At 38.7% G+C, this 24610-nt stretch overlaps 1 protein-coding gene across 1 annotated transcript in view; it reads right to left on the bottom strand.

The window, feature by feature from the left end:
* Window positions 1–24610, bottom strand: part of CFAP54 (cilia and flagella associated 54) — a 250797-nt gene that overhangs the window by 80219 nt on the left and 145968 nt on the right. Inside the window, exons 46-51 of the mRNA XM_014530050.1 lie at window positions 22029–22115; window positions 16635–16757; window positions 10841–10894; window positions 6155–6359; window positions 4035–4114; window positions 2334–2503 (exon numbers count right to left, since the gene is read on the bottom strand). Of these exons, the coding sequence (XP_014385536.1) occupies window positions 2334–2503; window positions 4035–4114; window positions 6155–6359; window positions 10841–10894; window positions 16635–16757; window positions 22029–22115 (719 nt within the window). The remainder of the gene's footprint in view (window positions 1–2333; window positions 2504–4034; window positions 4115–6154; window positions 6360–10840; window positions 10895–16634; window positions 16758–22028; window positions 22116–24610) is intronic.

The raw sequence follows: 24610 nt of genomic DNA on the forward strand, positions 1-24610 counted from the left end.
TTTGGGTTCTGCCCCCTGTCACGCTGATCCCGGTGCCGGGAGCCTCGCTGCTCCGCTGATCCCAGTGCTGGGAGGCATATTACCCTTTTACTATATAGGATAGAGGCCTGGTGCATGGGTAGGGGCTGGCTGGTTTGCCCTGAAGGGGGTCCTGGATCAGGGTGGGGGTCCCCACTGGGGTGCCTGGCCAGTCTGGGTGAGGGGCTGAGGGCTGTTTTCTGGCTGGCGAGTGACTAAATCTTCCAACCACTCCTTGTTTTCTTTTTTTTTTTTTTTTATTCTGGGCCAGCTTTAGCTCTGAGGCCTCGCTGCTGAAAACATCGATACAATGTTGCAGTCCGAGCCCGGCTGAATGGAAGCCGGTTTATGGTGTTTTGTTTAGCTTCTTATTTGCAACATAGTACATAGTTGCTTAGAGTTGCAGTTGAGAGGCTGGCAAGTGAGGCGGGGAACGTTGGAGTCCGCAGCAAGCAAGCCTCCCTGCTCGCTTCAGTGCCTGGCTGCCGGCCGCCATCTTGGCTGACAGTTAATTTGCATATACTCACTGATTAGCCAATGAAAAGGGTAGCGGTCATATGTCAATTACCATGTTTCTCTTTTATTAGTGTAGATAGGAGAATCTCTAGGGGTGTTCCTAGATATTTTTAGTCTCTTTGGAGCAAAAAGAGAAGTAACTACTATTTTTTTTAATCAATCAAAATTATAGCTAATTTTTTGTCAGATCAACAAAATATATGTGTGTTTTTTGGTGTGCTGCAGAATTTTAGAAATTAGTTTATATGAGCCATGGACAAAAGAAGGTTACAAATCACCAGTCTATCTTGTTAACCGGGATTTTGGAACATCAGGCACTGGTCATTTGGAAAACATTAACTTCTTGAGCATGAAGATCCCCTTAATGTTGAAACACTTCATTATACAATTTTAGAAATGATGCTTGTTAACATTACTACCAATCTCATCCAGAAAATCTAAGGATTACAAAACTGTCAAGTTCATGGTGGCAAGTACAAATTTTCCAAAATTCTAGTTTTCCTATGAAAGATTAGATGTTATAATTGGTTAAAAAAAAAAAGACTACTTATTAGTTGTTTTCCTAGAAGTAGCTTGTCCATTTTGCTCCGTTTCAATAAAATGACTGTCAAATACTCAAGTTTGAATAACCATATTTTGCAGGGGTTTCTTTCCAAATAGAAAAATATTCCATGAATAGAAGAACAGCTGGTTCAGCTTTCTCAAGACAATTATCAAACTTTGATGCACAATAAAAGTGCTCTAGGTGTATTTCCCATTTAACATTCCCACAGAATATTAAAAATAGATACAAGGATAGGGATTTATAAGTGTAACAGATTATATTGCTTCACGAAAGGCATTCATAAGTATAACGGGCCTTTTTATACTTGATAACTACAAGTATGGCCATGGCTTTGATTCATGGTGAGATGCCAGAAGTTTTACCCCTGTTGCTTTTGCATCTTCAGTGCAAATAACACACAAGAAGGCCAGTAACATCTTAGTTTTATTATAAAAATAGTTTTAACCTTACAGATCCCTGAAAGGATTTTAGGGACACCCCTAGAGATCTGCAGACCACTCCTCCAAGAAGACTTTATGGATTTTCATCACTGCTTAGAGACCACAAAAATTACAAATTTCCAAAACCTAGACTGTCTCTAGTAGAAAATCAAATCTAGATGTGGTTAATCACAGAATGGCCTTCAGTCAAGGCTCACAGTGATGAGATGATTCTATGGTTCCAATCAAAACAAAAGGGATTTCTGCTGAATTGATTGCCTCTTTACAAAAGCTGCAGATGAACTTCTCCTTCATCATCATCATCATTATTATTATTATTATTATACTCATCCGAGGACATTTTCCATTGATTTTAGAGAGAGGAAGGGAGAGAGAAAAAAACATCAAATGGTTGCCTCCTGTACCCACTCCAACTGGTACTGAACCCACAACCCAGTTATGTGCCCTTATCTGGAATCGAACCTGCGACCCTTCTGTGTATGGGATGACACTCCAACAGAGCCACATTGGCCAGGGCCTTCTCCTTTTTGAAGAGAATGTCCACCTAAAAATTAACTCCCCTTCCAAATTCTGAATCTAATTCATGGAGTTGAATGCATGGAATTTCAATATCATAAAGAAAGTTAAGGAGATTAAAAACCCCAAAATTGTAATCTGTAATTTTAAGAATAATAATGTTAAAACTACCTTGAAAAGTAAAAAATGAGTAGGCTCTATTAATTGAGGAATTTATAAAATTTAGATATATTTAACAGGTTATGGTGAAGAAGAAACTGCTCTGTGTACAGACTCACCTGTACGCTGCTCGGTGTCTCTGCAGGGCGATGGCGGCGAGCTGAAGCCGGGCCTGCACCACAATCTCCAGCTGACCCACAGAGCACTGGGCAAGGCCCTTCTGGCTGGCCTGCTCCACCTCTGACACCAGGGAGTTCAGCCTGTCTTCAGCTTCTGTCAGTAAAATTGACTAAAAAAGAAGAAGACCACACAATTACATAAGTTCAGAAATAATACAAGTAATGTCTCATTATTATTCACCAAATATTTTTTGTGCTGAAGTAACTACTAATGGAAGACAGAAAAGGAAACTTGAACATCATCATCAATGAACAGCACAAAAGCAACAGAGAATGAAAAGGCAGGTCATGGCAAGAGTAAACAAGTATAACTGTTACCCTTTGTTGTATGTACAACCTATCACATACATGATCATTTACAGTAGTTAGGGTCAAGAAAGTTGCTGCAAACACTGAATTAGCAAATAACGAAAACCACCGTTCCTAGGGGAAATACAGGGATAGGTTCCTGGGAGCTTCTGGTCACATTTTTGTCAACTGATCAATACATAACTTTGTTCAATGTGTGTTTACATTTAAACATACATTATTTAATATATATTATAGATCCATTAACCCTGAACTCACAACCAATAGCTCTATAACTAATGCCTGACTGAAAACTTAACTTATTTTCTCCATAACACACATCACAGCCCTCTTGCACTTAGAAACACTAAACAGCACTTTAGGATTAGAGTTGTGGGTCATTTTAAATAATAAAATCAACAACTGAAAAGCACGAAAATTCCAAAGATGTGACCATAAATAGACCATGAAAGAGGTATTTGCTTATAGTATGAGAATGGAAACAAAAACTCACAGCATTGCCTCGTTCGGCCCAGCTGGGAATGTGTGTGCTGGGCGAGTCACATTTCTCTATGCTCTGCCCATGTCCACAAACCACCACAAAAGAGCCATAACTACTGATTTGGGATTACAAATAAATTTTAGTATTGGCAAATTAGCAAATACTGAATCTGTGAATAATTGGAACCAACTGCATTTCAAGTTAAGTTGTGGTCATCTAACTGGCAATGTGAAGATAATGAGACTTTAGAATGGGCAATCCATAATAAATAGCAACCCGACATGGAAAAATAGGAAGGGACCAACCATGTTTTCAAGGAATGGGCCTCTAAAATCTTGTTTGTACAGAGCAGTAAATACTATACAAGTTCTAGGCCAATTTATATGATGATGGTTAAGAACATGATCTGTATTTTATTAGCGGCATACTGTTAGTGAATTTCGAATGGTCTAAGCTTCAATGTTCTCATGGCTCAGCACAATATACTTCAAAAATGATTAATATCTACATGCAAAGTGTCTGCCATGTGGTAAGCACTGAATAAGTGGTAGCTGTTTTTGTTGCTGTTGTCGTCACTATTATTATTAGGAAATGAGAAACAGGGTATGGTCTACTCAAATCCTACCCAATAAAGAATCATATATTCTGCAGCACCTAATCGGGTTGTATAGTCAAAGTCTGACACCTCTGGGTATCTAACTTTTCTCATGGGGAAAAGTTTCTGCTTATGTGAGAAAAACTACCTGGCCTCTTAACTGCAAGCACAACCCAGAAAGTGGGCCTGTGCATGGCTGAATAGTGAGCAACTTGGTAACTGATTTACTATGATTTGAAAACATTTTTAAACTTACCTTTAGTGTATTAAGAGTGAATTCATCTTTTAGTTTCTTAAGAAAACCAAATGTGCCTCCATCATCCTTTGTATATAGATCTTTAAGATACAAAATTTTAAAAGAAACAAGGATAGTTGTGGTTAGTTTAAATATTAATTCTAGTTAATAAAACTCATCATTAATTGGGAAACTATCCATAAATTTAATGCTAACAACCCCCGCAATGATAATTAGAAATATATGACTATATCAAATAGACCCTAAACATAATATATTAGAAGACTGAGGCTGATTCTTACAACAAATGAGACAATTCAGTGATGTTATTCAAGTGATCAGATACTGGTTCCTCTCCTAGAATTCTAAAACCCCTTAACAGCCTCAAAGTATTCTGGGTCTTCCAGATATTTATGATATGTCAATAAGATCTTCTTGGAAGAATCATTTCTACTGATTTGCACAGGCTCTAAGACTGGAGAGTAACATCATTTTGAACAGCACAATTGAAAATCTTTAAACATCTCAAAATTCCCACCCACAAAACGAAGCTGGCCCTGATTCTGAGCCAGGGGAGAATTCAGAGAATTTATGTTACAGACCTTGACTGCAGTGGTAAACCTGGCCTCTAGACTACAGAAGAGAGAGGAAAACTATAAGTCACTGTCTGACTAGGAATTACTGCAAAAATTACCCACCTAAAGACACTAAGTGTAATAAGCAGGAAGAAAGAGCCTAGAATAACATGGAACTGAGCACACCTGACTCTCTCTTCTTCCTATCTGGCTCGTCTCCTACTTTAGGAGGTTGTGGAGCTAGGGGTGTGCTGAGTATAAGGGAGGGTTTGAGCACTGGGAAAGGCCCAGCAGGACAATCTGGGACTGGGTCTTCTTCCCTAAGGAAGAAAGTGAGAGACAAAGATAGAAAACAAATGCCTGGAGCTTGGGATGAAGAACCCTGTGATGAGCATCCACATAAGATGAACATCAATCCAAAGAGGACCCACATTTTCCTCGCTGATCTCTCTGCCTCCTGTGTGGCTTTCCCTGTGTGGCCCTTCCATGTTGTGTCCCTTCTCTTGGGGGCTGTAAATAACAAACTGTGTTTTCAATGGCAGCCATCTCCTAATCTGTTGTCCTTACCATATCTGAATAATAATAAGACTTACATTTTAAAACAGAGGCCAATATTACTCTGATACCAAAACTAGACAAAGACACCACAAAAAAGAAAACTACTTGCCAATATCTTTTATAAATATGGATTCAAACATCTTCAATGGAACACTAGCAAACAGAAATCAGCAACACATTAAAAAAAAGTATACACCATGATCAAGTGGGATTTATCCCAAGAAAGCAAGGTTGGTTAAACACGTAAAAATCAAATAATAATGTAATACACCATGTTAATAGAATAAAAAACAAAAACCACAGAATATCTCAATATATGCAGAAAAGGCATTTAGTGACACTCTATCATGACAAAATTATTCAACAAACTAGGGATTCCTCTCTCTGATAAAAGACATATATGAAAAACCCACAGTTAACATCAGACTTGATGGTGAAAACAATTCTTTTTATGGTGACATCTAATACATTTTCAAAATACATATACACAATGGCTCATAAATTCCATCCATGGGTGTCTTAACCCATCGAACATACACTATATCATATGGATAGGTAGTGCTTCAGCACTGTGCTCTAGAAACAAAGTGAATGAGCATCAATATGGGAATGATTGAACCACCATGGAACATTGACATCATAGAACACTGCACAGCCAGTATAGTGAACTAAAGCATAGCAGTTGACTTAGGAGCAGTGTTAGTGAAGATTTCGTGCATGAGAAAGGCATGATGCAGAAAAATATAAAAATATATCATTTGTAAACAAATGTCAAATCCTACTGTGTATATGTGTGTGTGTGTATAAAATGTATGGATATGGAGATATATGGATAACTATGGATATGCCTGTACTTAAACATAAGCATATGTGTGTCATTATTAAGCTTAGAGAAAATTTGGAGAAATAGATACTATATTGCTCATAGGGATTACTGGGGGTAGAGGGGGCAGAATTGGAGCAAGAGAGGAGAAAGAAAAGCAAGCAAACAATGAAACAAAAGATTACCTTTCAAGTTTGGAAAGTTCATTTTGCTCTTCTCTGAAACATATCCATGGGTCGTCTTTAATATATTTTCTGGAATGTAATTTATTGTTGCAGCCACACTTACTAACAAGTATGCTCTAACAAACGAAAACTTATTTATAAGATGTTGATGTCCAACTGTATGCAGAATTTGAGGCAAGCCTTTATTGATTAAGTCATCAAGTGCCTAAAAAAATGGGAAAAGAATTTATAAAGGCAAATAAGTAAAACATTATTTTATATACTATTGGCTTCCTGTCCCCTTTTGCATTCCTTATTTGATTTTGGGTGAAAGAATACAGGGACAGACACGAGGTACCGTGAATAGTAGGTCTATCAAGAGAAACATGTGATGTCAGAATCATCCAGGCTCCACAGCGCCTCTGCAGTTTCCCACCAATTTGCAACCTGCCCCAGGAGCCCCGCCCTGCCACATAATGAGAGAGAAACAGGGCTGAGAGCAAAAGAGGACACACTTTTGAAATAGAGAAACTGCAACAGCTCAGTAGCCATGCATGCTGACCATTCTGCTTTCAGGTGAGTAACTTAGAGCTATGAGAACAGGAATGGGGAGAATGGGGAGACAAGCCAGCTCCCTACCCAGCTTAGATCTGCGCTCAATCATCGGATCTCTGCCTGGTGAACACCCTCAACTCCCAGACCCCAATCTTGTGCATATGTACTTCCCTGGTAAAAACCAACATGAAACCATCTTGGAGGATGCACCCTGTACTTGAAGAAGGCCAGGGGAAATCATTCTGTCAGGATCAGTGGTCCCACTTTAAATTCCTGACCAAACCCAGTCCATTTATTCTCCCTCTCTCCTAGACAACCATTTCCATGCTTTCTTTGTTTCTAGATTTTAACTCTTCCTTCCCAATTTACCTCCCAGGTAATGACCTTGATTTCTCTACTTAAGTGAGAAAATTGAAGCAGTCAAGTAGCATCCACAGACCCCCACAGTTCCACCATCTCTTCAGCCTATCCAAGCACCGCCTCACCACGCTGCCTGCCTGCCTTCCTGCCTTCCTGCCACTAGGCCATGGAACCTAACCTCACTGGTCTACTCAGCCATTCTCCTCCATCATAAATATTCCCTTTCCAAGTGGCATTCCCATCAGCACACAGCCATGCTGTCTTCTCCATCTCAAAAAACAGAAACCCTATATCCTGACTTTCTCTCCAGCTACTCCCCCAATTCTTGCTCCCCTTTGCTGTGTGACCTAATGAGTTGTCAATATTCTAATCACTCTCCTTTATAAACCCACTGAAACCCTTTGGTTAACGTCACCAATGACCTACTGTTGACCAAATCCAATGTTCAATTCTTAGTTCTCATATGTCATATTACTTATGATCTAAGTGATTTTCAACCAGTGTGCTGTGGCACAATGGTGTGCCACAAGAATTTTTAAAGCATGCAATACCTGACACGTAATGACCTCTTTTCCCTTAGATTGTCAAATAAAAAAGTGACAACAGCCAACACAACAATAGCTGTCTTGTGTGAATGAATAAAAATTATACCTATTTTTTGTCAGATTGGCAAAAAACACATTTTTTGGTGTGCTGCAGGATTTTAGTAATTAGTTTCTGTGTGCCATGAGATTAAAAAGGTTGAAAATTGCTGATCTATAAAATTTTATCTCATATGCCAATTAAACTGTCACATGGCCTCAACTGTAAAATTCATTCTAATTTCAGAGATGTTAAATGTGAAAAAAAATGCATGTTTAGAACTCAGTAAATTATGGTGCTTGATTCATCAGCAAAATTTGACACGATTAATCAGTCCCTTTTCTGAAAATAGTTCTCTTAGCTTTTAAGTCACTACAATCCCTTGATTTCTTTTCTATCCTACTGGCCACTCCTTGTCAGTCTTCCCTGCTGGTTCCTCTCCATCTCCTCCACCTCTTAGTGTCCCAGGGCTCAGTCCTCTTCGGCGTCCTCACTCCCTGCCTTTAGATCATCTTAATCATGTTTTTAATTTCTTCTAATTGCTTATGAAATAAAAGATTTTCTCTGCAGCTCCAATCTATCTTCTGAACTCAAGGCACATATAACCAACTTCTGACTCAATACCTTCCTTTGAATACCTGAGAGATATCTCAAACTGAACATGTCCAAAAAGGTATTCTAGTCTCTCCCCCCTCCCCCCACCCCACTCCCACCCTTGCAAAAAAAATTGTATTGTTGGTTGACTGATGTGTTTGATTGACAGCATGAGAACAGTATGTAGTACAGAACAGGCTCAACAGATCAGCTAAAGTGATCCTTTTAAAATATAAGCAGATCAGGCCACACCTCTGTTTTAAACCCTCCAGTGGCTCCTCATTTTGTTTAGAGTAAGAACCTAATTTTAAAAGGCCTCATTTCAAACTGGTACCCTGTTACCTCTCTAACCTCATCTCCCACTGTTCTGCAATCATTCACACAGTTCTAGTAACACTGGCCAAGATGTTTCTTACCAAGCTAGGCAATCCTGCCCCAGGGCCTTTGCTCTCACTGTACACTCTTCTTAGATCACTCTTTCTCCATATTTCATATGCCTTGTGTTTTTAGTTGTTTCAAGTCTGTTCACAAATGTCACCTCAGTGAAAACTAACCTGACCACACCCAACCTAGCCTTATGCCCCAATCCCCTTTACACACTTCTGGGTTTATTTTCCCCCATAGAAGGTTCACCTTCTAACATACTATATGTTTTACTTATTTATAATGTTTACTTATATGTTTATTACTAGTCTTGCCCACTAAAATATACATTTCCTGAGGGCTTGGAGTTTGTCCATATTGTTGATTGATGTGTTTACTAGACAGCACCAGAGTAGTGCCTTGTGTACAACAGGCTCTTATTAAATATTTGTTGTATTAATATAAAATGCTGATGCTGGGGCTATCTATCCTAGAAAAGAGAGAACGTATTTATTTTATGTGAACATTGTTTGGATGAGTGGGAGGCCATGTTGTCAGTGGGGAGGACTGTTGCTATTGTCCATTCTTTCTTAACCGCTTCTGAAGGGTGGAAATGAGCACATACAGAAGAGCCAGCCTTGGAGCAGCACTGAAAATGGGCTGGCAACAAACTGTTGTACTAGGAAAACGGCTGATATCCCAGACCTAGAAAAAGAACGGGTTGTTTGGGGGTGAGAGTGGGGAGAGGAGTTTTCTCTCTTCTCTCCACAACAGTGATTTAATGAGTCTTGACAATTACACACAAACACTTGAGAATCAAAAGAAGATTAATTAGAAATGCTATTTAACACTTCTTTCTCTCACTCTACAAAAATGTAACCCGTGTAAAGAGTAATCTGAAGAGTCTTAAGCGGACCAACAGTTCTGTTTTAATTAATTAGCTAATAGAAATCAGTTTTTCATTATCCTGTCAGTCTTTTGTTTAAAAAAATGATCAGGCAGACATTCCCTTTAGACCTCAAATCACTTTTTAAAGTAGTGTTTTTCGGATGCGTTGGCATTTATGACTAGAAAGAAATATTCTTAAACATCCAAGATCTTGGAACACTAAAATGAAATGTGAATATATATTTGTATCTTCTAATATCAGCGCTTTCATTTTATGCAACTTGCTTACTAGTTAAAATAAATTTTAAGGCCAAAACAATGAATCATCTGAAGCATAATTATATGTAAAGCTTGTGGAATAAAATAAACAATAATAAAAAAGTAATAAGATTATATTTATTTGATTATTATATTACATTTGATATATCCCTATCAAAATTAGGGAGAACAAAAATAAAGCAAGTTTGAAGTGTCTCTCAAAATTATTTAATAAAAATAAATACCTTACTTAATAAAACAGAATACTGTTTCCTAGCATTTAAAAAAAACAAAGCTATGTATATATATCCGTCTATATGCATGAACTGTCACCTGGGTGTAAGAGCCCCTTACCTGTCCATAACACCTTTGAATAATGATTGCACTACCACTCCTGTGCTCTAACACTTTCCAGTGGACAGACTGCCAATAGTCCTAAAATCTTTAAAAATAATTATTTCAAGTTGTTTAAATGCTATGAGGTCATCAAAGCTTACATCCCAATCATTCAATTGACAAGAACAAACATATTGAAATGGACAGTTTAGCCCTCTCTTTGTAAAGAATATGGTGGAAATTAGAGGAGTTGCTACCTCTATGGTGGTAATCATATTGTGATATGATTAAAATAACACATCGTGCACCTTAGACAACGTGATATGTTAATTATTTCTCAATAAAGCAAATTTTAATAAAAGAAGAAAACTTTCCAAACCATTGGCTGAGAGGCAGTCTCAAACTGGGGAGAAGGATATGAGTAAAAGCAAGATAGAACAAGTGGGCTATTGCAAAATATACAAAATCCTTTTCTTACATCAAAGTCAACCATTATTGTGTAGGTAATCCAGACAAATATCAAAGTTAGATACTTGACATGGCTAGATGAACAAACTGAATGCATGTGTAAGTGAAAAGATTTAGAAGCAATAAGTGATATTTGCCCAATCTGAAAACCAGCTCAGTTTGGGTCCAATATTAGGTCTGGCCCCAGGATTTTGAGAAATAGAAGAGCATATTACATAGAGTATTTTCTCAAATAGACTGAAATGAATCAAAACTTATCCACAGTATATATCCAATGTTTATATAAACTATTGTTATCCTTACCTGTATATTTTCTTTACTAGTAAGAGGTTTTCCTGAGTCAAATAATTGAAATGTCTGTCAACACACAAAGCATTAACATTAGAAACAAGAATATTGAATGTTCTTTTAGATAAAACTGTTAATAGTACTACATGCTCTAGTCAAAGACAAAAATAGAAAGAAGAAAATAATAAATCACAGATAAATAAACTTTTTTAGGTTGTCAGTGTTAATATTTTGGTGTCTTTTCTTTTTGATATATTTTAAATTTTTATAAATGGATCTGTATTCCTTTTCACTAAACATTATATCATAATTACTTTCCCACACCATTAACTTATTTATAAGCTTCAGTCTAATAGCTAGGCAATGTTTTAGCCTATGAATGTAGCAGGATAACCTCTTTCCTATTGTTAGACATGTAATGGGACCACTTCCCACCCTTACCTCACCATACAGCTCTCTTTAAATAACATTAATGACTATTTTTGTTTTTACAATGATCACCTTTGAGTAGATACTCAGAAGCAGAATCACAGGCTCATACGATAAGAAGACATTGAGAAAACTTACCAGTGCACAAATTTCATGCACTGGGCCTCTAGTGTTTTATGAAAATGCCAGGATTACTGCACTTTTAACAGCACTGAGTATTAGCCCTTAAAAATATCTTGGCCAGTTTGAATTGAAATGGTGTTAACTCTTCAGAATGACTCTTTTTGTAGTTCTTTTCCTTCTTAGTGAATTACCTATTAATATGTGTGGCTCTAAACATAATGTTGCATTAGGAAATATTCAATTTATTTGCCACAGGAAATTGTGGTGTCATTGTGTTGGATGCATTTGTAGATGTCAATACTGATGTCCTGCTCATATCCCCTTGGTCACCTGGAAGTCACCAGCAGCTTTTGTGGACAGGCAGCCACCTATGGAAGGTATCCTACTTTTATCTGTGCCTCTCTGCTGGAGGGCAATCTGTGGCCACAAGAACATTCCAGAAGTATAGGGAACTGGTCTCTCAGAGAGTCTCAATTGCCCACAGCAGGGCCCTCCTTAATGCTCCATGGAATGGTTTTCCTCACTTCCCTCTCAGGCTTTCCCACTCGCTCACCATTCTTTCTGGAGCCACTTCCCAAACATACTACAGTATTTGCCCCCAAAATCTTTGTCTCAGAATCTGCTTTTGTGGGACCCATAAACCAAGATATCATATATAGCTCTTATTGAAAGAAAGTGTTGGTAGTATTTAAAAATTTTTTGCTTTTTTGAAGATATTCTTTATCTCCTATAATACAATGAAAAGTGAGTGAATCCAGGGGGAGATCCTTGGTGATATAATTTGAAGAGAGCTGATGGGACTTTAGATTTGGTGATGAGAGCAGAATATCAATGACTAGAATGTTAAAAGATATAATTTTTAAAAGCCTGTGAAAAATCCAATAATAATCTGTAAGACTTTTTCAGACACAGCAGGTACTCAAATAAATTCATTTCATTCAATGCCATTTCGTTAACATTGATGAGGGGAAAAATTGATCCTTAGTGGGGGTCATTGTCTATGTGGAGTTTACACGTTCTCCCCATGTCTGTGTGGTTTTTTCTGGGGTCTCTGGGTTCCTCCCACATCCCAAAGATGTGCATATTGGGTTACTTAGCATGTCTAAATTGTCCCAGTCTGAGTGAGTGCACCCTGTGGTGGAAGGACATCCTGTCCAGGGTGGATTCCCATCTGGCACCTGAGCTGCCGGGATAGGCTCTGGCTATCCATGACCCTGAGCTGGAGTAAGCAGGTTGGAAAACCATTACTTTACTTCTTTTTATGAATCTTTCTTACATGCATGCATAGGTCACAATTATTTCAATGGCCAATATTAGAAGTGTTTTGGGTCTTTATTTAGAAGTTTGGTGATGTTGGTTTTTGTAACCAGAAATATGACATAGGAAAATTGATCTTCCTTATATCAATTTTCTTTTTTTTTTTCAATAAACATGTAGATTTATTTTCAATCAGTTTGGTACATGATACAGATTGGTTTTGTAGTTTTTCATGAACTAAAATAGAGATTTCTAAATACAGCAGTATCTCCCTGTACAACAAATATTTAAAGATAAAATAAGGTATTTTGATGGAACTACATCTGCATGAAATAATCAGATGAAAAATCTGAAAAGGTTTCTATATACCTTCTGGATTAAAAAACCCAAAAATTATTAATGACTCCAGATACTAAACTGCTAAAGAAAGGAGGGGAAAAGGCTGTGAGTTCTGTTGCAAGAGCTCTTCTTGCAAAATCTAGTTTCAAGTGATATGATTTTGTTGTTAGAGCAGTATTCAAAATTACCGGAGAGGCTTCATCAGCTACATTTTCACAAAAATTGCTGTTATGTGTTGACATTAATGTGTGCCAAGGTGTTCATATCTAGGTAAATATCTGTAGCCAACTTTTGCCACTTTGGGAAGAATGGAAATTCTACATACTTTCAATTTTCTTATGACAAAATTGGTTTCATGATACATCTTTGCACTTAAAGTTGCAATTTCCAAAAACCTCTTGATGACCTACTGTACTTTTATAACTGAAATCTAGTTCATTAATTCTTTCTTTAAATAATAACATTGACACCTATTTTAATTATAAACCCTGAACACATTTCCTCTTTTAATTACTTTTTAAATTCCCAATTCAACCTGTAAAACTGTGAACTAACTTTGAGAATACAAAATTTGAAATCCCAATACACTGGGAGACAATGTACCCACACTTTTGCCTTATGATAACTAGTTGATAAAAATGAAATTTACCTTTCAAAATTAGCTTCAGATTGTTTATTTATTTTGGTGAAAACAGTGACCATTGAAAATTTTCTCATTTCTCATTCCACCCACAGGCTTCTTTCTCCTTCTCTTACTCCTGGATTCTAAATGTGGATGACCCCAAGGGTCATTTGTCTAACTCCTACTTTTTTCATCTGCCTGTGTCCCCAGCTGATTCTATCCATTCCCATTATTATAAATATACCTATGTTAATATTCCCAAATTTACCTGAATCCCCAACCTCTCCCCTGAATTTCAGATCATATATGCTCTGCACCTACCAACAATAGATCCCCTCCTGTATGTCGAGTTGGGATCTCATACTTACTGATCTACTCCTGCCATAGCAGTATTCCCCATCTCAGTTCATAAAAACTTCTTCCTACCAGTTTCTTACGTTGAACACTCTGCTCTGCAATAATGCTTGATCCCTTCTCTTGTATCCCACATCTAAACCATCATCCACAAATGCTGTGAGCTCTACCATCGCAAACCCCAGAATTGGACCACTTTTCACTCCTTCCACCACTGTTACCCCAACCATTGTCATGTATCACTCAGATTATTTGCAAAGGCCTTCTAACTGGTTCCCCTATTTATACTCATGCTTATCCGCAGTCTAGTCCCCAAACAGCAAGCAAAGTGGTCATTTGACATTCAATTTCTATCTAGTCATTCCTCCATTCCAAGCTCTGCAAGGTTCATTCATAGTAAACTCCAGCCCTGACCAAGCCCTGTGAGGTCCCATAGGACCTAGCTCATGTGTCACCCTCCTCTTCTCCTCTTCATCTCTATTCCAGCCTCACCTGTCTGCTTTGTTTTCCTCAACCACATCTTGCAGGAATCCTCCTCAGGGCCTTAGCTCCTCCTTCTTGGAAAGCTAGTCTCTCAAATCTTTCACCCTCAAAACTCTCTTATTAAGAGACTTCCCAAATCACCCTCAATAAAACAGCCACCCGCTGCTCTGGACACTCTGTCCTCCCAACTCAGTTTGCCTGTCCTCACAGCTCATCTCCACCTGACATATATGTATGTGCTTAATATGTTCATTGTTTTCCTCACTGGACTGTCCAAGAGTAGTATGCCTCCAGGAAGGCTCTAACTCTCTATTTGTCTTTTTACTGTTCTATCCTCATGCCTGGAAAAGTGCCTGTATTCAGTAAACCCTCAATAAATATTTAACTAAATTAAAATATGATTTTAATAATAAAAATAAACTATTTACAATAGGGGAAGGCTGTTGACTGAGAAGCAAGCAAGAAAACACTCTAATTTTATGAGGTAAGAAAATAATTGATTCATGCTACAGAAAATGAACAAAACCCAACTGATTTCTCAAAAGATAAATAGATCAATAAATGTACACACACACACACACACACACACACAAACACATGTATCCTATTGCCTACTGAATGTCTGTAGATAACTTCATACTTACCATATTACAGTAAATTATAATGCTGTAGCAGTCAGACTGAGAAATAATCAAATGCATTTTAGGGGAATAAGCCAAAGTACTGAATGTATTATATATAAATATAATGTGAGCTTAAACAAGTAATTTTCAAGACTTACAGCCTATTCCCCGGCTTCTTTTAGGTCTTCCAAATTTGAATCCCACCAGCATGTATCTATCAGTCTCACTCCTCCCACATGCTGTCTCCCCCAGGAAACTGACTTGTGACCGCCTTCTATCTCCTTTATTGCTGGCCCACCAGAGTCCAAGCCTCTCCCAAAACAAGATCACCCAGTGATTCCCAGATCACCATGAAAACTAAAGCAGAGGAAAGCAATAGTTCACTCTAATTTAAAATAAACACTAGTATACATTTTTAAGGATGCCTCAATTATCTGATTTACAAATACAAATTAAGCAAGCCAGGTAAAACAATTTCCCAAAGTCAAAAAGGAGCAGACATAATTGAGGACTGTCCTCTCCTCGCAGAAATCAGAAGAAATTTGAAAAACATATTTAACATTTTGGTATAAAGTACATAAGTCAAAAATATCCACACAAAAAAATGAGCAGAAACTGTTCCAAGAACATTAATCAGAAATTATAAGAGTACTAGCACGAATCTCTTCGTGCAACAGGCCTTCCCTTCCCTTGGCTGCTGGCAACGGTTTTCCTTCCACACCGGGGACCCAGGCCTTCGCTCTGACTGGGCTCCGGCCAGAGCCACCCCGGAGCCTTCAGGCTTTGCTGTTCGGTAGGCCCCGGGGCCGTGAGGCCTCACTGCTCCGCCTGGCGCCGGGGCTGTGTGGCCTCGCTGCTCCACTGATCCTGGGGCCCTGTGGCCTCGCTGCTCCACCCATCCCGGGGCCGTGAGGCCTCGCTGCTCCGCGGGCCCCAGGGCCATGAGGCCTCACTGCTCTGCTGATCCTGGAGCCTTGTGGATTCGCTGCCCCGCCTGGTGCCGGGGTTGTGAGGCCTCGCTGCTCCGCCCATCCAGGGGCCGTGAGGCCTCGTTGCTCTGCCAACCCTGGGCCATGATGCCTCGCTACTCTGCCTGGCGCCAGGGTGTGAGGCCTCGCTGCTCTGGTCCTGGGCCGTCAGACTTCACCACCGCTTGGAACCTAGTATGCAAATTAACCACCATCTTTGTTGGCAGTTAATTTGCATATCGTGCTGATTAGCCAATGGGAGGCGTAGTGAAGGTATGGTCAATTACCATGTTTGTCTATTATTAGGTAAGATTCCCAAAAATCTAAGAGGTGGTGGCTGATAAGATGTGCTACTGAGACCATAATAACTATAATAGAGAATTTTATTGTACAAATGTACTCCAAGACCACATTCCCTCCCCCATGACACCCTTCCATTCCAGACAGATGAAAGCTGGTAAAAGCCCAACAACAGTGATAGCCAGGCTTAGCAGAGAGGTCTGTAGTGCCAGAGACTTATAAACACACTTTTGTGGAAGCATTCCCTGGATTTCAGGAAAGTAGCCTTCAAAAGGTAAAGAAATGTCTTTGAATCAAATCAATAGGCTTACCTTCACTTTCCCACAAGCTCTAGAACTGGTAGGTATGAAGGAAGGCATGTGCTTTCCACAAAAAATCTGGAATATCTCATGAAAGGCTTCAGAAAAGAAACTTAATTCTGTAAGGACTTCAATCTTTAAAGGAAAGAAAAAATGAGATTTGAAATTAAACAATTTGTTTTACTTATAAAATAAAAATTTTTAGAAAAAAATTATCAATTGAGATCCAAAATTTGTACTTAATGTTCATAATGTGTCAATGTTGGTAATGTGTTAATAAATTCATGTTTAGAAAACATGGGTGATGGAGATGCACGTGTTTGTGTGGAAGGCAATTTACACAGGTGATAGACCAAGAAGCTAATAAACAATAGCAGGGGTCTATTCAAAACAATGGATGTTTTTCAAATGTGGCTCCTGCTTCATTAGAGGCAAACACATAAAAATATTATAGGCATGGAAGAGTTAAAAAATAATTTGATTTATCTTTATGTTTCCATGGTGAAGTGTGGTTTAAAAGAAAAATAAAACAAAAACACTCCTGATATTCTCTCACACCCTGAGGAGAGTCAAAGAAGCCCAGAGGTGAATGAACTCCACAACATAGAGACAACCCTCATTTTCTTACCCATAATTAATGGGCACTGTCGATTTTAAAGACATAAACTTAACAACAGTAATTGGTTGGTAACTATACATTGTACATGGTTTATTTTGAATATAATCTAGCAGACCTTTCAATCAGGGAACTATAAGAAGAAAAAAGTTATGATCAAATTTGTTCATTCATTTAACATGTTTATTGAGAACCTCTTATACATCAAGCCCTCTTGGAGTTTACATTCCATCAGGATGTATATTTAGCTAAATGTAAGTGATACATAACGATATACAGAGCATGAGAAGGGATTGAGGGTACTGACAAAAATGCTATTTTCAATGCCTGGGTCAGGAAGAACTTCTCTGAGGAAAAGGTCTTTGAGAAAGGTTTGGGAATTATGTGAAGGAGAGAGACACATGAAAATGTGCTGAGGGGACCTCAAGTACAAAGGTAACAGGGGTCCTGGTGTGCTCAAGGAATAGCCTGTGTGGCAGGAGCTTAGGGAGAGAGGGGCAAAGGATTGGGAGATAGGTGTGAACGGTGGCCTGTGCACCAAAGTGGGGACTTGGGACATTTTTTCTGGCTGATAAGAAGCTATAGGAGAGTTTGAACAGGGCAGGCCCTAACCTGACATGTTTTGAAAACAGCTAACACAGTCTCAGGAATCTGAAGAGCGAATAGATTTTAAAATAATAAAAAGAAGGTAAGTTAGGGGAAATTAGATGTGACAATAACATGAACATATAATCTAAAAGGTCAGGAGGATATTTTCTTTAAAAATTTTTAATAGATTTTTGTTGATCTCAGGGAGGAAGGAAGAAGGAGAGAGAGATAGAAACATCAATGATGAGAGAGAATCATTGATCGGCTGCCTCCTGCTCGCCCCACACTAGGGACTGAGCCCACAACCCAGGCATGTGCCCTGACTGGGAATCAAACCATGACCTCCTGATTCATAGATCAATGCTGAACCACTGAGCCATGCTGACTGGGCAGGAGGGCATTTTTAGTGGAGAAAATTTCTCATCTATTGGGTTGCATACTTTGGGTCTTGCCCAAGACACCTTGGGCTCTAATCTCCACAGTGTCAAAGAACATCACAGTAGGCATTCAGGAGTCACCCCTCTCTGACTTATAGATGAATATTTTTCTTGTTGCCCCTTGGAGGGAACATTTCCTCATATCTGTGTGAAGGTACTCTTCTCTGGTCAGACTGCTGTACATGGACTACCAGTCTGACCACTCAAACACGCCATGGTGATAACAGTGGACATGTATTTGCAGAAATGACTAATACTGTGAACACAGCCAGATGGGGAAAAGACTACCCACAAATAAGCCCTTCACTCACACAAATACAGATCTAACAATACCCGTTCCACGAATGTTGAGTGTGTTGAGAGTAAAAAATCTGTCAAGATGCTGGCAGTTCTAAAGTGGAGCCAGACTAGCTGATCATAAGGAGGTCTCAGAGCTTTCCCTGAAAGACGCTGGTGTATTGCAGAAACTTAACAGCATGATCTACTGCTGTTTGATGTGTCAAAAAGCAGCTAGCACAGTCTCAGGAATCTGAAGACAATTTCCTGAGACCCTTCCCACTCACCGACACGTTTACTCAGAAAGACCAGGCAAACCCTGCACACACAGGCGGTCATTCCTTTCCTCTGTATGATGCAACAGTTGCCCTTTTTCATTGCTTCTGTTAAAACCCTGGTCGGGTTTTTCAGTCCTACTATGCCAATAAGACCCACTTCCGCCTCACCCTGCTCCTCACACTGTTCCCAGATACATATGATCGCGTCCTTCTCCTGACCACAATTCTATAATGAACTCCCCCTCCCACCCTGAGGCTCCAGAATGGAGTTCACAGTTCTTCACTGGTTTTGAAGCGACGCTAGTACAAAAACAGTAGTCCAGTGTCCTGTCAAGTTAACAATCCAATAAAAAATAATCATTTAACCAAAAACTTTGTTCTTTCAGTGCCTCTCTGCATCTCCTTCTGACATGTTACTAATGGTCACTGCAACCCTTCCATGCCTGCCTCTTACCACAGACCAGGATAAAATGGTTAGCCCCATCTCCTCATTCCTCCTACTGCTCAGCCTCCACAGTATGTCCCAGTTGAACTCCAGCCTGGGCCCCCGGTTTGCTCCATGTCATGGACCTCTGGTACCCTCATGTTATTCTCTTCTCCAACCTCCCTGCTCAGAACCTCCACTCCAGTCTAACTGAACCACCCTTGCGCCCAAGCAAGGCAAATACTTTCTCACCTCAACCTTTCACACTGCGGTCTGCCAAGAATCTTCCCTTCTTCCTCTCTCCTGCTCAGTTAGATCTACTCTTTTCAAGCCTAAATCTTATCTACTTTGTGAAAGATAGAGATTCAAATCCATCTTCCCCTCTTTCAAGCTCCTGGAGAACAGTGCTCATCACACTCGTTGGGAAATGGTCAGTGGAAGGTGCACACGTTACTGTTTTGTGTGTTATGTCCTGTCTCTCTGCCTTGTTTTTATGTCCCTATATAAGCAAGGGCCATGGGGTTAAATTTCTTGGATTAGAGTTACTGATATGGTGCTTTTATATAAGAGGTACTCAATAAAGGTTGTTTCCCAGGTGAAGCAATAAATATTTACCAAGTACCTTCTAGGCGAGTTTCCACTAAACACTAAGGAGAGTGTGGCCAGTAGGCATTTGATAAATGTCTATAGATTTTAAATTCAATTCAATAATTAATTAATTAATTAATATCAAGTATATGAATTTATTACTCAAGACATTATACAGGACTAAGAGGTGAATAAATACAGGCCCTAGCATTCAAAAATTTGGCAATCTTGAAGAGAACACTGTTTTTAAAAAAAGAGAGATAAAAGTTGTATGCCGGGTTTTTTTTAAAGTGTTACTGAAATTCAAAAGCAGGAGAACTCTTTAAGAGTTCAGTAACTCAGTAATGGTGATTCAGAAATTACCATGGCTAATAACGAATTATTTATTCCCAAATTAAAATAGATTAGCTTAATAAGCACCAGAATTCCTCTTAGGTAAGGTATTTCCTCTATTTAGAAACAGAATGTGATGGACTATTTGGGTCTGAAAACAGGCCCAAGGGCAGGGTCTGGATCAGCCGTGGGCAAACTACGGCCTGCGGGCCGGATCCGGCCAGTTTGAAATGAATAAAACTAAAAAAAAAAAGACTGTACCCTTTTATGTAATGATGTTTACTTTGAATTTATATTAGTTCACACAAACACTCCATCCATGCTTTTGTTCCGGCCCTCCGGTCCAGTTTAAGAACCCATTGTGGCCCTCGAGTCAAAAAGTTTGCCCACCCCTGGTCTGGATGAAGAGAACAGTTTAAATAGAATTCTAATTTTCACTCATTAGAAAACAGGAAAAATTTGGGAAGAAGGATAGAGGGCATTTCCAAAGAAGGAGGAGGATTAAGCCAGTAGTATGTGGAGCCCACTCACTCCCAATTATAAAAGCTGACTGCACATCTTGTCCCAAATTCACATTCAGTAATGCCCAACTGGTAGGCTTACATCAGCTATAGTGACAGTACTTACACCATGGAAATTTTAAATGCTACAAATCAGAGCTTTTTTTAGAGTGAGTTGTGAAACATTTACTGGCACACAGCTGATCAAGTTATGGGTTGGGAGGCAAAAGAAAGAGATATTGGCCAAAAAATATTTTAAGCTCCGTGATGTCAAATATTTTATTTCCAATTGTTTGTTTTGCCTCATCTTAAGTTTTCCTGTGTTCCCAATTTTCTGAAAAGTTCAATCCAATATAATAAAAGCCTAATATGCTAATATGCTATCATCCATTCAACCAATCAAAGAGTAATATGCTAATGATATGCTAAGGCTGCTCAACCACTTGCTATAACATGCACTGACCACCAGGGAGCAGGCGCTCTAACCAGGAGGTGAGCTTGCTGATGGGGTCCGGCTGATCAGTGGGGTCCCTTGGCCTGGCCTGTGCCCTCTCGCAATCCAGGACCCCTTGAGGGATGTCGGAGAGCCAGTTTTGGCCTTATCCTGCAGTCCAGGCTGAGGGACCCCACTGGTGCACGAATTCATGCATGGGGCCTCTAGTATAGATATAAAGGCCTTAGGTGAAGTGTGTGTGTGTGACATGGAATAGTGTTGAATTCCATATTAGAGATGAGGACATACAGAAGAGGGAGCAAATGTGCTGAATGTTGAGATAATCCATGTACAAAACAAATTCAACAAAAGTGGGAGCTTGTGACCATAGTTGACTGAGAAATGGGGCAGAGAGAATGAGGTGCTAGAGGTTCCCACTCCACATGGGGTTCAAGCCAACTGCACATGAACCTTGAAGGCAGAGAACCTCAGCAGACTCTAAGGTTCCATAGTTAATTGTAATTTAGTGCCTGTGTGTTTTGTCACTTCAAGTTTCTGAGCAATTAAAAATTCTGTGTATCCTAACATACATAAAGATCCTTAGCAAAAGTTTCACAGAAACTTCAGAAAACTGACTCATTAGTCTCCATTCTTTCAGTAAACGAATGCTTCAGAAGTGGTGATCTCTAGACTGACTGGTTTTGGGCGAGCCTTGTTACCAGGTGTAGCTGTTCCTCACTGTACTGGGGCCCAAGCATAAAGTCATCTAAACCTTTATAACTGGCTCTTTCTCATACTTTATTATAATAATGGGCAAGTTTTTTTAATATCAGTAAGCCACATTATTATCAGCTTATTATTATGAGTATTAGAACCAAATTAATTCATGGCAATATCTTTAACAGTTCAAGAATATAAAATGTTTTAACATACCTTGAGGATTCTTACTTCTAGATTTCTGACCAAGTCTTGGCAAATTACAGCAACAAAATATTGGTACAATGCAAGGAGAGGCAGAATCTACCAACAGAAAAACAAAACATGTTTTATCAAGTTAATAACCGACTAATAGCCAAAACCAGTTTGGCTCAGTGGATAGAGCGTCGGCCTGCGGACTGAAAGGTCCCAGGTTCGATTCCGGTCAAGGGCATGTACCTGGGTTGCGGGCACATCCCCAGTAGGAGATGTGCAGGAGGCAGCTGATCGATGTTTCTCTCTCATCGATGTTTCTAACTCTCTATCTCTCTCTCCCTTCCTCTCTGTAAAAAATCAATAAAATATATTTAAAAAAAAATAACCGACTAATAAAATTGAGCCAAGTAATGTAGGAGATGTTGTGTAAAATAGTGATTGCTTTTTCCATGCAAGGAGACTATAATGTTTGGTGTAAGTAATGTTCTTTCTAGCATATGCTTCATAATTTTATCAGAACTTAAAATTCCAAGTACATGCTGCTTGGTACACAAACCCTAGACTGCGCATCTTTTCCAAAAGTAAAAATGCAGTTAATTATCTTTCCTGAAAAATTAATTCAACATATATGTAGGAATCATTGAGGACTGTGGAAACATTCGAGATTTGTTAGACATACCAAATAAATACCAAATTTAAAGCAATGGAATTCACATCCATGGCCCCTGATAGCACCTATTTATTCATCTCAGTGTCAGCAGCTATTTGTCTTCTAATTAGAATATCTGTATCAAAAACTAATATTTATCACTTGCCTATTCTGTGGCAGGCACTGTTGAATAAGAAAAAAATCTAACACATCACTGCCCTCACAGAGTGTATAGTCTACTGATTAAAACCCAAGCTTACTCTTCACATAATGTTTTCATTTTCCTAGAATTAACCCCAAAGTTCAACTCTTTTCTTGAAATTTCACAGGTATACATACATGAAGGGTTCCAGACTTTCAATATTTATTTCTTTTTTTCAGTCTATCAATATTTCAATTTACTTAGCCACTGCTAGACACTGGTGCTGAAGGGACAGTTTCGCCTAGACTTCGGAATAGCTCTTCCTGATCTCAACTCAAAACTGAAGCTCACCTGGGGTCCTACAACTTGGGTCCTGCCCACTAAAGGAAGACTGAGCAAGAAGATAATTAGGATGCCCATTATTTAGAAAACTATTTCCCATGAATCCACAACAATGGGTCCCAGAGCAAATTTTACAGTGACAGCAGGCTCCTTAGCTACCTAGCTTCTGGAGGGTAGTGTCACACAAAATGGAAACTGTTCACATCCTGGAAGTTCAGTTAAGAAGATTCTGTCAGTTAACTGGCAGCTGCTAATAGCAACAGCTTTAAAAAAGATTAGAACTGATCTTAAACGTTTCAAACAGTATACAACACAATTTTCTACAATTATGCAATAAAAACAACACAATACCTTTTTTTCTACAATTAATGCAGCACAAAACAATGAGTTGGCTATTACCTCTGAGATTTTCTTTTCTTTAGTGAGAAATAAAACCACAACATGTTATTGCTGCCAATTGCTCAATTATTCAGAAAAATGTTCTCAATTTCTTAAGCTTCAGAGGGAAAAAAAAGTCTCATTTCTTTTCCAGTGCAGTGATATGTATTATATATGAGTATGACTAGACAGCTAAAGGTTACCCAGGGGATAGAACAGTTTTCTAAATCCAGAAATGAATCCCCTTAACAATGAGAAGAGCACCATTTTGTTATTTTTTTCTAATAAACAATTTCTTGCCAAATATGCCAAGTGTTAAAAGCATTTATCTACCTTTATACTTTAAAACATGGCTTTATAATTTAACAATTCATATCAGGGAGAAATAAATATTTTCAATACAAGGAGAGAGAGTGAATTTAGAAGAGAATAGAAAACAATACTTGAAAAAAAAGAAAGTAGGTATAAAAATTATGAAAGAAAAGGAAACAGAATAGATATTAAGAAGCAAACCAGGGGAAAGAAGAGATACAAAAGTAGAGGAAATAGCATATAGGAGGAAAATAGGAAAAATAAAATCAAGGAGGAAAATATAAAATGACCAACAATTAAAACATTCTAACTTGTTTTAAAAATGCAATCACCTTCAAATTTATGGTATATACATATTGTGGTTCATTTCCCCAAAGGAAAAAAAGAGTTGTATTGGATTTTTTTTTAATTTCCTGGGATATTAAGAAGTATCTGTCTTTTATTTCACAGTTAGAATAAGTTGTTTCCTTAGAATACACCCTTACCAGAGAAAAGACAAGTGACACAAAGCTAAATTTATCTCAATAAGTAAATAGCCTCATAATTTGGGTACTGATGTGATCTGCATGACAATGCATTAAGTTACATGTGCACTAGATTCTTCTGTTTGAGACTAGTGAAACATTCTAATCCAGCGGTTCTCAACCTGTGGGTCGCGACCCCTTTGGTGGTCGAATGACCCTTTCATAGGTGTCGCCTAAGACCATCCTGCATATCAGATATTTACATTACGATTCATAACAGTAGCAACATTACAGTTATGAAGTAGCAACGAAAATA

This window comes from Myotis brandtii, unplaced genomic scaffold (assembly GCF_000412655.1).
Source record: "Myotis brandtii unplaced genomic scaffold, ASM41265v1 scaffold708, whole genome shotgun sequence".
Classification (NCBI taxonomy): domain Eukaryota; kingdom Metazoa; phylum Chordata; class Mammalia; order Chiroptera; family Vespertilionidae; genus Myotis; species Myotis brandtii.